The sequence below is a fragment of the Pocillopora verrucosa genome, chromosome 4, assembly GCF_036669915.1.
Source record: "Pocillopora verrucosa isolate sample1 chromosome 4, ASM3666991v2, whole genome shotgun sequence".
Classification (NCBI taxonomy): Eukaryota; Metazoa; Cnidaria; class Anthozoa; order Scleractinia; family Pocilloporidae; genus Pocillopora; species Pocillopora verrucosa.
In genome coordinates this window covers 20965477-20980009 of record NC_089315.1, presented here as the reverse complement: position 1 = coordinate 20980009, position 14533 = coordinate 20965477, and the positions used below count along the sequence as shown (strand labels likewise).

The 14533-nt window shown below is 36.8% G+C and overlaps 1 protein-coding gene across 3 annotated transcripts in view; it reads left to right on the top strand.

Annotated features, from left to right (window-relative positions):
- The first annotated feature begins 1690 nt into the window (after nt 1-1690).
- The window catches only part of LOC131773121 (spatacsin), a 43911-nt gene continuing 31068 nt past the window's right edge, over nt 1691-14533 (top strand). For all 3 annotated transcript variants that reach the window (XM_059089092.2, XM_059089093.2, XM_059089091.2), the window contains exons 1-12: nt 1691-1900; nt 4336-4526; nt 5201-5452; nt 6507-6575; nt 7782-8117; nt 9862-10258; nt 10613-10733; nt 11032-11182; nt 11638-11796; nt 12111-12460; nt 13212-13292; nt 14217-14345. In XM_059089092.2, the coding sequence (XP_058945075.2) occupies nt 1716-1900; nt 4336-4526; nt 5201-5452; nt 6507-6575; nt 7782-8117; nt 9862-10258; nt 10613-10733; nt 11032-11182; nt 11638-11796; nt 12111-12460; nt 13212-13292; nt 14217-14345 (2421 nt within the window). In that variant the 5' untranslated portion in view covers nt 1691-1715. The remainder of the gene's footprint in view (nt 1901-4335; nt 4527-5200; nt 5453-6506; nt 6576-7781; nt 8118-9861; nt 10259-10612; nt 10734-11031; nt 11183-11637; nt 11797-12110; nt 12461-13211; nt 13293-14216; nt 14346-14533) is intronic.

Below are 14533 nucleotides of genomic sequence, written 5' to 3'. Positions count from 1 at the left end.
ATTGCGCGCGCGCGTGCATCTAAAAACCCTTTCCAGCCTCCTTAAGACCAAGGCCCCCACCCAGGTCGAGGCTAACCCTAAAGGCCCCACGCTAAGGCTAAGGTCCCAAGTGAAGCCTAAGGTCCTACGCTAAGCCTAAGGGCCTAAGTTAAACCTAAGGCCCACGTTAAGGCCAAGGGAACCGCCACGATGACGTCAGACATCGCACCATGACGTCAGGACACCGCACGCTCGGCTAACCCTAAAGGCCCCACGCTAAGCCTAAGGCCCCCCAGGTCAAGGTTAACCCTAACCAAGGCCCCACCCTAAAGCCCTACGCTAAGCCTAAGGTCCCAAGTTAAGCCTAAGTTCCCAGGCCAAGGCCCCACGTTAAGGCCAAGGGAACCGCCACGATGACGTCGGACACCGCACGGACACGATAGCATGGGCCCGGACTCCCCACGATGACGTCAAGACACCGCACAATGACGTCGGGCACCCCACGATGACGTCGGACACCACCCGCAACACACCGCCCGATGACCATGGCGTCAACGGACACCGCCCGGTGGCCGTGACGTCAGCGGCTGGGGGGGGGGGGTCTTTACTACCTGAGCGCCCCGGTGGTAAAGTGGTGAAATGGTGATGACGTCACACTTTCTCGAACTTTTGTTGGCGGCCATCTTGAAAAGGGGGAGGAGGGTGGCTTATGCAGTACCTGCCCTACTACTCAGGTTTGAAACCTGATTAAGTCAATGTGTTGCCTTACTCTCACAGTGCCTCTCCACCACCCAAGAGAATAAATGGGTTCAGGCCAACTGTCAGAGAAGCCTGATGAAATGCTGGGCGGGAACCTTGTGATGGACTAGCATCTCATCCAGGGGTGGGTATTGATACTCCTAGTTGCTTCATGTTAAGGAAACTGGGATAACCTCTAGCTGGATGGACAACTTAGCCCAAATAGAGACTTTGCCTTTACTTTTTTGACATGCAATACTCCCCCTTATATACCACTGCATCATTACCCATGATTATATTCTGACATGATGCTCGGGCCTTAGGTCCAGGCCTTGTCGTATCTTGTGCCGACAAAATATTTATTTCTGCCTTATTCGCAGACTCAATCGTCAGAAATACCATTTTTTTAAAAATAAAAACTAGCGAGCAGCACTTGGCAACAGATCTTGTCAACTTAGTTTATTATCCGACCGGTTTCGTCGGATCACACAGACTTGAATCTTTTACTTTTGCAGTGAGGTTATTCCTTTTGCCGTGAGGGTTTTTCTTTTGCCGCGAGGTCATTTCTTTTGCCGTGACAGTTGTGGGTCACCGTTGGGATTTAACAAGATGAACAAAATTGAACTACTAATATAGGGAATAGTAGTAATATAGCCCATAAGGGGCTCCTGCCTGGACGTTTTCAGTACAAATCACGTTCAAATATTAATTAGAGTGTGAACAGCAAAAAACACTCACAAACAAGAAATGTTACGCAAATCCAGCGTAATAAATCGGAAATGTTGCGCAAATCTTGAGTAAAAATGAAGAAATGTTTATTTTGGGGCTCAAGATTTAACTTCAAATCGTGAGCCCCAATTTGTTGTCTATATGGCATTCAGCCATGGCCCATATACCGAGTGGTCTGGCCACAGTAAGACCCCGCCGCCATCTTGAAAACTGAGCGAGAAACCCCTGACATTTCTTATCGCAGGCTTAAGTCGTTTGCTCTTTCCAAGATGGCGACCGGAAGGAGTATGCCTGTCATTTTGAAAAAGTTCAGTCAGAGTCTCAATCCAGGAGAACTTAAGGAAGTCCAGGTCTCAGAGAAATTTCGTGTGCTGGTAGCTCTGGGTGATGACTCCACGTTGAGGCTGTGGAACGTTAAGAATGATGCAAACTTTACCCTCGTAGATGTGATACAGTACGTAAATAAGGATATAGTAACATAAAGCTTGAATAGAAGTCATGTGATATGGTTGTACCTTTCTCTTTTCAATTCTTTGTGATTTCTTTCATGTGACCTGACCTTCCTTACGGCGTTATTTATGTTTCTTAGTCTTTTTTGCCATTAAATTATGGTAGAGAATGTTTGTCAGGCTATTTTACCTCTAGTCTGGTAAATTTTGTAAGCTTGATGTGATCTAGGTCGGATACGATCTCGTTTCAAAATTTTTTTAAGTACTAGCGAAAGATCAACGGTAATTGTCATAATTATTTTTCATTAGCCAGGTTCGGAAATTGCGACCAACTGGTCGCCAATTCAAATGAATCGAGTTTTGGCAGCGATAATTTTAAACGTGACACCAGAAGGAGACCAAAGAAATAAATTGTACCTCAAATCGTAAAAGTTCACGTATGGTCTCCAGCATGACTCTTATTCCTTGTTTTATTGAGATTTTGAACATCCAATGATTTTAAGTTGGTTCAAAATAATAATGGGGTGACATTGATTGACCTTTAGGGTAGTAGTAGTACTAGCAATAGCTCAATTGGTGATTGTTAGCTCAATTGGTAGAGCGCTGCACCGGTATTGCAGAGGTCATGGGTTCAAATCCCGTACGGGCCTGAATTTTTTCAGGTCCTATTTACAACTACTCGTTTCAGTAGTGTTTTTAGCTGCGAGGATCTCTAAATTTCATCTCTCCACCGCAGTGCAAATATATGAATTTTCATACATCTAAAATCTTCATTCACTTGGATGTTTATTTGGACCCAATTCATTGACCAGCTCCCAGTTGGCTTGTTAGCTCAATTGGTAGAGCACTGCACTGGTATCGCAGAGGTCATGGGTTCAAATCCTGTACGGGCCTGAATTTTTTCAGGTCCTATTTACAACTACTCGTTTCAGTAGTGTTCTTAGCTGCGAGGATCTCTAAATTTCAACTGGCCATCATGTTTTTCACAGTTTCTTGTGACACCTACACTGTGGGTATATTGCATTAACATTTGCTTTTCTAAACTTCTCTGGTGGTCAAATCTTGGAAAATGTTTCACTGTAAGGAACATAGGAAAGTGCTATGAAATTGATTCAAAGTTTGGATATTAATCTCAGGCTTACAAATCATCAGAATACAATTTTTCCTCACAAGCTTAAGACTTTTGCACCAGTTTGTGATGGTTACCATACCCATGGTCATTTTTGGACCAGCCCTTTAGTTCTTAGTTAGGTCAATTTGTGGCCAGTCAATTAAGTTGTTTCATACCCATACTAATAAAGTATGTTTTCCATGTTTTATGGTAAGAATAGAATAAACAAATTAAAAATAAATACTGTCCTTGATAACAATGGGAGAAAACATATATCACACTTGCATTAGCTGTTATTGTTAAGAAACTAAGTCAAAAGTAGAAACTATAAACTGTTCTATTAAAAATAACATACTTATCATGTACCAGGCAATTATTTAGTGTTTATGTTAAGAAGGTCACTAGTATACAGGACAGAATTTTGTCTGTATCTTAATCACTTGAGTCTACTAACCCTACAACAATCTACATCTTCTCAAGTGGTTGTTTGTGGGGTATTTTGAATTAATGTGTATTGGGATGGGTATGAATAGACAGGGGTTTGAGTGTGAACTGTATGGATATGTTTAAGGCAAAAATCCATCATTACAAGGCTATATTTTTTTGTTTTACTGTTAACCAAAAGTCTTACAAATTGAACATTTTGGTGACCAACATTTCAATCTTGGCTCTGTTAAAAAAAAAGTTTTAGTCACAATATGACACCTGCTTCAAAAAGTTGATTTTGGACCCTGCCATACCAAACTAGTGATTAGTGCTTTTTGCAAACACTGATTAGCTAGGTAAGAGACTATTAACAAGTACTATGAAGCTTTGAGCAGACTGAGCTAATTGAAATGTTTTTGTAACTTCAGTCAGCTTTGTTTTAAGAGAATGCTCTAAGTCAATGGTTTGGTGTGTGCCAGTATTAGACAAATTATTCACCTCACTGTTTGTGCAATTTGTCAGCCATTTACAGGCCACATGATGGCCTAGTGAACTGATACTTCACACTTTTCACCCCTACTTTTGCCAATAATGGGCACAGATGATAACTATCTACGTAGAGCAATGTAATCAATGTAGCTAACAAAAATAATCTATATCCTGAATACAAAGGTCAACTGTCAATAACAACCTCCAGACCCTGTATTTATATTGTAAAAATAAGGTCATATGCAAAAATCCAGGAATTTATAATTGCTCAGAAAAAAGGCAAAAAAATTAAAGGGATAGTATTTGTAAAACATTCTTTACTTAGTATTTCAGAGTGTTAATTTTTAAAAATAAAATAAACATGAAATGCAAAATCTTATCTCTTACTTATTTTATTCCTTGTTCTTACTACAGATTTAAGTGGAGTTCTTGTAGTGACTGCCAGAATAAAGAAAATTCAGAGGAGGACTGTTTTGTTGTATTGAAGATTGATGGCAGTATAGAGTTACATACTATTTCCAATGCATTTGAAGGTTTCTCAAGCACCTGCAATGCTGTTGTAACCAAAGAGCTATTGAAGGGGTTACTAAACGATAGAGGCAAAGGTTAGCAAATTTTTGGCTTTTTTATTACTAGAAGTTACATTTACCTATTTTTTTTAAGGGTTTAAACACTGGCTGGGTTATGGGGAATTGTTTAAAAAAAGGGGGGGAACCTTCTAGATTAAGAGGGGGCTGGAGATCAACTTACCCTTGGCGGCTCCTGAGGATTTTTTTTTGTATTTGATTTTGGGAAGCTAAATTATAGATATAGTTAAGTTGAGTGTTATCTCCACCTTTTGCTGCCAAACCATAAGTTACAAGTATCAAAGACATGTGCCACAAAAAAGCCAAAGCAGGATTATCAGTGTATCTTGCAAAATAAAGTTTAGGGTTACAACAAATTTAGAAACGGTCAAGGAACATTAATATGTGACATCTCATGTCAGGAACAACTGGTCTGAATGCCCTGTTACTTTCAACTATTTTTTTTTGGTTAAGTATTATGAATAATTTCAGAAAAAGTTGGTCTTTTTGGTAAGACAACTGAAAGCAAGCACACTTAAGTCAGGGTAGAGATCAGTCATCAATCACTTCTCTTGTTTTAAATGTTTTAAAGTGGTTTTGTATCTGGAGGGTCTGGTGATGTCTTTGTATGGACATTTAATGTTACATAAGTGAACAATTTTTGTTTTGTTTTGAATAATTCCAAGTTAACTGTTTGCATTTTTTCTTTTCAGAATGGCATAGTGGTGAAGTAAATCTTATTTCACTAAACAGAAGTTCTGAGCCCTCCAAACATGAAGTCATTATTTTGGTGGATACAATGTTGACTATACTCTCTATGGGCCAAAACTCAATAGCAGATATGTTGGTTTGCTTTGAGGTGACAAATTCAGCCATGAACAAGGAGAATGAACACTCAGGTCCAATAACAGCAGTCAGGAGGTTTCATAAGTTTATATTTACATTGGTGTCAAGTGGTGTTGTGTGTATCCTTTATTTGTAACTTGATTTGTAGCAAATATATGGTACAGTATTTATGTATTTATTACATCAACAAATTGTGGACCACCCCTGTGTATCTGGTCCATAGACCACCTGCAAGGTCCCCCCAAATTTCAAAAGCAGATATTTTTAATTAGCAGCAGGCTGCAGCCATGAGTTGAGAGTTGTTTTCTGATGCACTTGAGAACATCTTCAGTGAGCAGCATTCAGTTTAAGATGATAAAACTGGGTTAGGGCTCTGTAAGAGTGTGCCACCAACAATTTGTAATTCTAGGTTTATGCTCTTTATCTTTGCTGACAATCTGAAATGTCAAATTTGATGAAAATGCACATTGGAGTCTGCTTTGAGTTTTAAAATGGTTGACTTGAAAATTTGGGATGGTCCACAGAGGTAGTTCATGGACAAGATCCATAAAGTGGTCTACAAACAAGGTCCACAGGGGAACCCATGGGGGTGGTCCATGGAACTTAATCTTTGGCTTGTGAATGTCCATAGGAGAGGAATAGAAGAGTGGCAATGTTCAGTTTATTTATCTCAAATCCAGCAAAACTTACTCACTATATCTCTAAAGACTATGCACAAGAGTGGTTGACAACCATATGTATATCACTCCTTTCCAAAACCCTCCTAGTTCCTCCCAGTGTTTGATCTTCTTGGTGGTGGCATTAGCATTTACTGAACCTAAAATTTTCAGGCAACAAAATTTTTTGATATGGTTGGTGTCTCTTCGAAAGAAACTAAAAATGAAGATCTGTTTGGAATTTCTCAAAAATCTGGAAGACTTGTTGAGTTCAAAATTTATCCTTTCAAGCTCAGGAGAAGAGATTAACGTGTTTTGTATTTCCTGAACTGTATGGCATCAACTGAATACTTTTTTCACACAAATGCAACTTGTTTATTGATTTTATAGTAGCTGTTTGATTGTGTGAAGAGGCAGCCTCTGTAGCGAGGTACACATGAATGTATTTGAAAAAGGAGGAGCAGGGGACATTCATGTACCTATATTGCTTAGCAGATTTCTTAACTTTTTCACCTAGTCATACACAAGATGGCTGATTTTGTAGGTTCAATCAATATGTGGCAATCAGGTGGCTTTTCAGCTCAAGGTAGGTTGAACAACTTACAATGTAAGATTTTATTAGCACTTTAAAATGCAAAATCCTCACAGATTGCATTGAATTTTTAATTATTGATTTTTTAAGTAGAGAGGTAATGAAGGGTGGTTAGATGCAATTGTAAGTTTTTTAATTTATGATGAAGAATAAAAAATTCAGAGTATATTGCTACTGTAGCAATCATTCTCTTTGATTTTTATAATTTTATAATATTGTGAAAAAGTAATTAATCATTCATGGCATAAAGGAAATTTTAGATGGGATGACAGAACCCTATTGTGGAATCTCTTTGACATCTGATTCAAAATCTAACTTCTTCATTATATCCTGAAAAAAAAAACTGTTTTTGAGTTTGATACCTCATGAAACAACCAAAAGAACCAAGCACCAGATTTTTATTTCTTAAGATCTTAGCTTCTTCTTCCATCTTGACAAGTTCTTCTTCAATCATTTCTCTAAGTATACTGATGTTAAAATTTGGAAGTTTGTCACTGTCCATATCTAAGAAATTTGAAAATGTTTTTATGAGATAATTTTTTCCGACATGGCAAGGATTGCCAAGCAATGTGTCACATGATACATCATTTTTCATCCATACCATTATCAACAATAGTTCTTAACGGATAAGTGGACAAGAATTTCTACACTTATCATAAAAAGTTTGATACCATGCATTGTAGCATAATAATTGTGCAGGATGTTTTTGAAGATTTAACAGAATGTCCTTGTTACCCCTAAAATAAGCTCTGGCAAACAAATAAATATGTCTTCTTTTAAAAGACTTACCTCATAAGTGGGAAGGGATGGATGTTATGGTCAGTTTTGTTACACATATGTTGTCAGCCCTTGATATTGTCAAAGATTCGCAATAAATTCTGTTGGATTTTATGAGAGCTCAAATGTGATAGTGCAGAATGTTTTGTTAACTCTTATGGGCTGGATAGCAACTTAGCTATTCGATAGTGTTAACTGCCCTTCAAACAACTAGTCCCAGCTGCTTGAATACAAAAATTGTAAAAATTAGTTTACAACAGAAATATCACAGTAATATGGAACCTTGGCTTTTTTCCCACAAAACACAAAAAATCATGCTAGTGTCAAATGTAACTCTTGACCAATGATACTCTGAATTCATGCTGAATGGTATGCCATTTTACAAGACAGTGCCTTACTATCAGTACCCATTTTGTTTTTCAGATTATGTTGCAATCCAAGAGAGACCAACTTTTGTATACCTAGAAGTAACTGATGATCTCTCCTTTCTTGTTTGTGGTGATGGTAACAGCAATATTTATATGGTAAACCTTGATGAATACTTTAAAGAGTTCCCTTCTCAGTGGATTTGTCCCACCTACTCCAAGAGTAAAGGCCCTTCTTTTTCAAGTGTGAAGTTTCAGTATGAACTAGAAGATGAAGATTCTGTGGCCCGTAATGCAGAAACGTCTGATATTGCCTATGGGGACAGGGTGTGGAAAACAGAAATATTGGCATTCAGGAAGGGTGTAAAGCAAGCTTGTTGTGAAAATGGAACAGGTGGGAGTAAGCTATGAATAGATGCTTTCAATCCATTAATATGTAGCCACTAAATTTCCAGGAAGTCACAATGTGTCATGTTTTATGAATTTATCTAGGCCATCATTGCAGCATCTAGTTTCCCTTTTCAAAACCAAGCCAGTGAAATGTGGTAAAATTTTTTACTTGAACAGCAGTTCTATAAATGGTAAATGTGACAGAATGACAGAATTTCTGGACTTCATTTCAATCAGCATGGTAATGAATTTATTAATGGGAGACCACAGATTGTAGTAGAAGTACCGGTAGATATATTTTGCACTTGTGTTATTTGAAACCATCTAACATATGATAACAATCTTATTGTACTTGCATTAACATTTACATTTATTTACCATGTGCAAGATATATACAATATGCTACTGGCTAGGCAACATACCGAGATAAATAGGCTTGAAATCTGAAAAAAATGGCTGATGTTGCAATTTTTAAAAAGTGAAGTAAAATAAAATTTTTCTGCCAATTTCCTTTGAATTCAATTTTTTAAACAAAATCAATCATAGTTAATGAAAACATCCTTAACTAAGGTAACCAGCACATACGATCCTCAAAACAGCGTAAAGTAAGTTTTTTGTATCAAAATGATTGTATCAGGGCCATTTTTAACTCTGATAACTCTAACTTGCACAACCAAAAATATTGGCTAACAGTTTTTTCACTAAATTAAAAATTAATCATGTGTTTAATGGACTTTTTTATTTTGTTTAATGTCATTGAGAGTAAGAGTCACTTCATGTTTAGTTTTTAAATTTGTTATCACACCTCATTCTAGCTTCCCTAACACCTGCCTTGCCAGTAAAATATTGTTCTCTCACTTTCCTCTTGTTACATCATACAAAGAAAATAGCACTTGCACATATGCCAACTCTCCTGGAAACAGAGCCAATCTCCTGCTTGCTCTTACAGGTGATCAAAACTCCAGGATAAAAGGAAGTTTGGATCAGTTGCCCACAAAAAACTAAGATTTAAGCTCCATATGTTCCAAAATTCCAAAATCATCTGGCTTCTTATGCTTGTATTACAGTTTCTGGCTTCATTTTCTTGTGTGATGTACATTGTTTTTTGCAAACTAAAAGAAGAGACTTTCTTCTTTGTTACCCCTATATAAGCAAGAGTCTGATTGGATGAGTATTCAAAATCAGATCAAAAAAGAAATTTTTTGATTTGAAAAGACCCCCCCCAATCAAAAAAAAATTTTTTTTTTTGGGGGGGGGTTGCATTGGTGAATTTGGTCAGGGGTGGGGGGGTTGCTTATCTGAAAAAAAAAACTCCAGATTTGAGATCTCCAGAGGTTGGCATCTTTACACTTCATGCACAACATTCCTATATTTTTAATCTAGATGATATTTTCCTTAAAAAGTAGTATATATTTAATAGATGCTCCATTTATGAGAAGTGACCATCTTTGATTTTCCTCTTTACAAACACCTGCCTAAGGACTTGTATGTATACCAAAACATTAAGTTACATGGAACATAATTCATGATATACCACTTAAATACAATGTGTAAGTTGTATATGTACTTGTAGTTCATGATCAATAAGTTGGCAATGTTAGCCTGTCAGTTTTAAGGTAACATTGATTAAATCCAAAGCAGAAACATCATGTAAACCTAATGGTGGTGGCTGTGGCAATGGCTTTTTTTCAGCTTCTTTTGTACCTGTGGAATCTGATGTCTGACATTACGTTTGCTTCTTTTCTTAGATGTAAACCATTTTTGTATACCAACAGTAAAGAAAAGGTGGTTTTCTGATCTAGTTGGCCCTGATGTTGGACATCTGTTGGTTGCATTCAATAGTTGTGGTGAACAAACCATAAAAAGTTGTAGCAAGATGAGTGGATTTAATGGAACAAAGAGGGAAGCTGAAGGGACTCCACCTGAAGTATTACCATCTCCTGAGATTTTACACAAAACTATTTTTGTTAGATGTGAAGACTGGATGAAAGTGTACAAGTTGAAGGGAATATGGGTGACACCAGCTTCATTCTTACTTTGTTTCAAGCCGCAAAGACTAACTGAAAACCCAGGGCATCCAAGTGATGTTTCCCATGGTGTTCTGTGTTTGTTTTCTTTGAAAACTCAGAAATATCTCTACCACTGGTAAGCTATTTTAAATAACTTTTATTTTTATCACCAGAGTTTATATGGAAGTATCTAAAGTTTGGATACTTTGTAATTAGTGATGTAAGTACAATAAAAAGTGTAGTCATAATTATGTATCTATTTTGAGAGGCCAATAAGGTCTTAGTGTCTGTCCAAGTTTTTTTTTTTCCCAAAACAACTTTTCAGCTGAACTACCCTTAAAAGATAGACATGCTGTCCACGAAGGAGACTATTATTTTGGAATTAATGCATTTTCCCCAGTCCTTTCCCTATATCTATAAGGTGTTGGAAAAAATTACTCTTAATTCCCATTTCTATTAATTCTTAACTCCAAACTACTTTAATTTATAGGTTTTTGGAACCTTCAGTGATAGTACAAAGTTGTGAACCAGGGTTCCCACATCTGGTGCTCACTGGCACATCTCTGGCAGTACCAGCTTTTGACATTAGTCAAGATCAGCTTGTCCATAAAGTAATGAATGCTTTTCCAATGTCAGATGAATAATTAGTTAGCTTTTTTCTTCTTTAGCCCAAGGAATAGCTTAGTTAAAGAAAGAATGCTAGTCTTGAAATAAGTGAATAAACCAACTGAAGGAGGATGCTTTGAAGCAAAACAATGCAATTGATATAATATAATAACAATACAATGTAAAATTCTTGTTGCAACTCACTCAGTCGTGGCTATTTTTGATTCCTCTAAAGGAATGGTCTTAAGTGGAAAGTGTTTTCTGAAACATTGGTCTGCTGATTTAAACTCATCTATTTTGTAGGTAATAATGTATGAGAATGCAGTTCTAGCAGACTCTCTATGCTTTGTGAATCAGTGGGATCATTGTACCATTCCAATTCATGCTTTAGAAGTGGCCTTAAAACTAAGGCAACTTGACACAGTTGCCTTCTTTTTGAAGAACCAAGACAAAGGCAAGAACCAAGCTCTAAGATGTTATGTTATGATTTATCAGTAATGCAACAGTTAATGTTAAACTTCTTAAACTCTGTGGGAATTGCATTTAGATCTAGAGATAGTTATCGCAGTTGGTGTGATTTGTAGTTTTATTGCATTTGTTTCAGCTCATGATTATTTCTATCCTTTTACTATTTTCAATAAAACTTCTTTTGGCTAAACACCATTTTGTATTTTTTTGTTTTGGGAGCAAAAAGGGGGAATTAGTCCATATTTTGGGATTTTCATAGCAGAATCAGTGGAAGTAGGAGTTACATGTTGGGAGAACCCAAGAAAAGCTTGAAAGCATGTAGTTTATAAGAGAAAGGATTTAATATCTGCCTCTGCCATCAAAGTTTTGATTATTTAAAATGCAAATCTGTTTATAATGTAAATCTCCCATGATTTTGATCATTTGCCTATTCTCTTTCAGCTTTCACAAACAGATGTGCTGCTCTCTACTCCTCATCAGACTCTGTATTGTCTTCTTTAAGTTCAGCATCATCATTAGACGGTGAAGGTGTACTGGGTACCACTGATGTGGTGGCAGTGACAGAGGCCCTTGTTAGTGCTGTAAACTACAATAGTCAGCGTAAGTGAGAAACATTGCACTTTTGATCTGTAATGGTACATATATGGTTACAAAATGGGAGTGTGCTGTGATGGGAATTAACCTTTATTTTTAAACAAATTGTTGTTCATCAGAAGTAGACCACTTTTTTTTTCAAAAGTAAACAAAAAAGGAAAAAGAAAAAAAAAAAGGGTACTCTCGCTGATTCCTTTTGAACAGTTGGAGACAGATAACATCAAGCAATTAAAGGGCCTTTGGCAAACAAAGATCTGTGGTGTGTGCCTTTGTTTCTAGGAACCTTTCAGTTAGGTACTATATGATGAGATTTTTTCCAGAACAACACCACCAGCATTTCACAAGGCAACTTGCACAGATGACCCTGAGTTACCTCCACAACTTAATGGAAGATGGAGCAAAGTTGTTAGACGGTGAAGACCTTAAAAGATCTGCTATTGGACACAAAACTGGTCAAGTTGCATGGAGCTTATTACACCAAGAGATAAAAGATTGCCTCGATTTTCTGACTCTTAGCATCGTGAAGCTTCGAGGTCATCTCAGCAACATTCCTCTCAATGATGATGCTCAAAGTTCTGACAGTGTGGACTTTAATCCAATGCCATTTGCAAGATTGGATGCAGATGAGGTGGATGGATCCATGACAAGGTGGAGCAGAATGAAGGATGAGGTATTGTGATCATATATAAGCTTGTTGTTTTTTGAACTGTAGAAGTAATTTGGGAGAGATTTGTTGAAACTTGGCAATAAAAGTGCTTTGCCCTTATCAAATATCATTCAGTAGAATTCTCTCACCCATAAAATAAAATAGTGGAATGGATTTAATTTCACAAGAAGTGAGATGGCTGGCTTTGAGAAGGTTTTAAACTAACCACAACCTTGAACCTTGAACATTTACACGGTTGCAAGTGACTACTAAATGATGTGCGAAGTTCTGTTTCTGTGCCAGAATCATCCTAGTATAAATAATGTTTACCCTGTGATGTTGTTTATATTTCTTTTAAAATAATTGAATCTGTGGCTGCACAGCATCGATCCAGTTCTTTTCATAAGTGAATTCCATCCCCTTAAAACAAACACCTTGTTCTGTATTCCGTTTATATGCAAAGAAAAAGTTGTTATCCATCGACATTGTACGTAGTTTTTCACATTTTTCTCATGGTTCACCATTATTGGCAGTTATTTTTTCTATGATTGTTAATTTTTTAGTTCTCCAGAGCACCCATTTATAATTATAGCTTCAGCTGACAAGTTTACTCTGCTTAAATATGTTATTATTTTTTTTATTGTTGTTATTATTACTATTTTCTTTCATGTTTTTTATCGTCCATTCCAATATGTCTTCACTGTTCAGGGCACAAAGTTAATCACTGGATATAGCTCTTGTGCTATTTAGTTATAGCCCTTCCTCTCCTTGCTAGGATATCGTTGAAGATGCCATTGCCAACCAATATATTTGTTCAGCTCAAGCATTTTTCCAGAGCAGGAGACTTGAAAAGATGGTATATCCTTAAATGTCATAGAAATTATTTACTATACTTGTTTGTCATGACAGTGTTACCTTGTTTGAGGTTTGTATTGACTCTTTGCACTGGGATGGTAGGCTATGGTGGCTGCCTTTGGTAGAAAATTGTTTGCAGTTCTCCTGACAATGTCCACATACACAGGGCTAACCTTTCTGACGAAAGATTTGACCCCAGTGTTTATTTCTGTGACAAGAATGTTGGTTGGTGTTACTGCAAAATTCAATCCTTTGTTGTGTCACAGAAATGTCAAAGCAATGTTACATTACACAATATGATAATACCTGACACAGACTCATAGTATAGCAGTTTAAATGCCCTAATATTCATTTGACAGCTTGACCCTTTGATTCAATTTGGAAAAGGATTAAATATTCATTCATATATATATATTAATCACAACCACCATGTGTTAATACACGCATGGATATGCATGCTCTGATTGGTGGAGGATTGTGTCATATCTTGCTACACCTCGTGTTAGGTGGTTATAGCAGGGATGCTAAATTTCAAAGTGGCTGCTTCATGTTTGTCAATGTTTTCAAGGAAGTGTTAAACGTGATAGAAGCAAATTCAATTGTAAAGAGCACTTAAGATGCTTCTGAGTTTGGCAGAACACTTTTCAAAAGAAAGATATCATGGAGTTTACTGACTGAATGAAATAAACCTGTCAAAAGTGCTTGCTTCTCTTGACACCAGTAATACAATTGGAAAAAATACCCTAAATTCTTTCTTTATTTTCAGAATTTACAACAAAATTTGAAAGTGCCTGATCATTTATACTAAAACAATTATTTGTCTCAGGCTCAGTGAACATTGTTGAATAATCTCATCGACTTCATCTCGTGGGTGCTTCAACAATATTCACTTCCCCTCTGATGAATAATTGTCAATCATCTTTAGCCCTTAGAACACAAAACTGTTCAGTGTGATGGATCCCTTTCAAGCTTCACACAAGTTGGTCTTCAAGTGGTTTTTAAGAGACTAATTGATCACGACATGGAAACTGTGACTACCCTGTTAACAAACATGGTATGTTTGACTTCAACAAAACAAGCATTTCTTTTAAGTCACTTAGAGTTGTTTTCCCTTAAACTAGACAAGAACACTTCTTTTTAGCAAGAAAAGTATTATCTGACTTCTGTAGATAATCAGACAAAAAATTTGATGTATATTTTTCAAAATATACATAAATAGCTTCATCCTTTTTAAATACACAT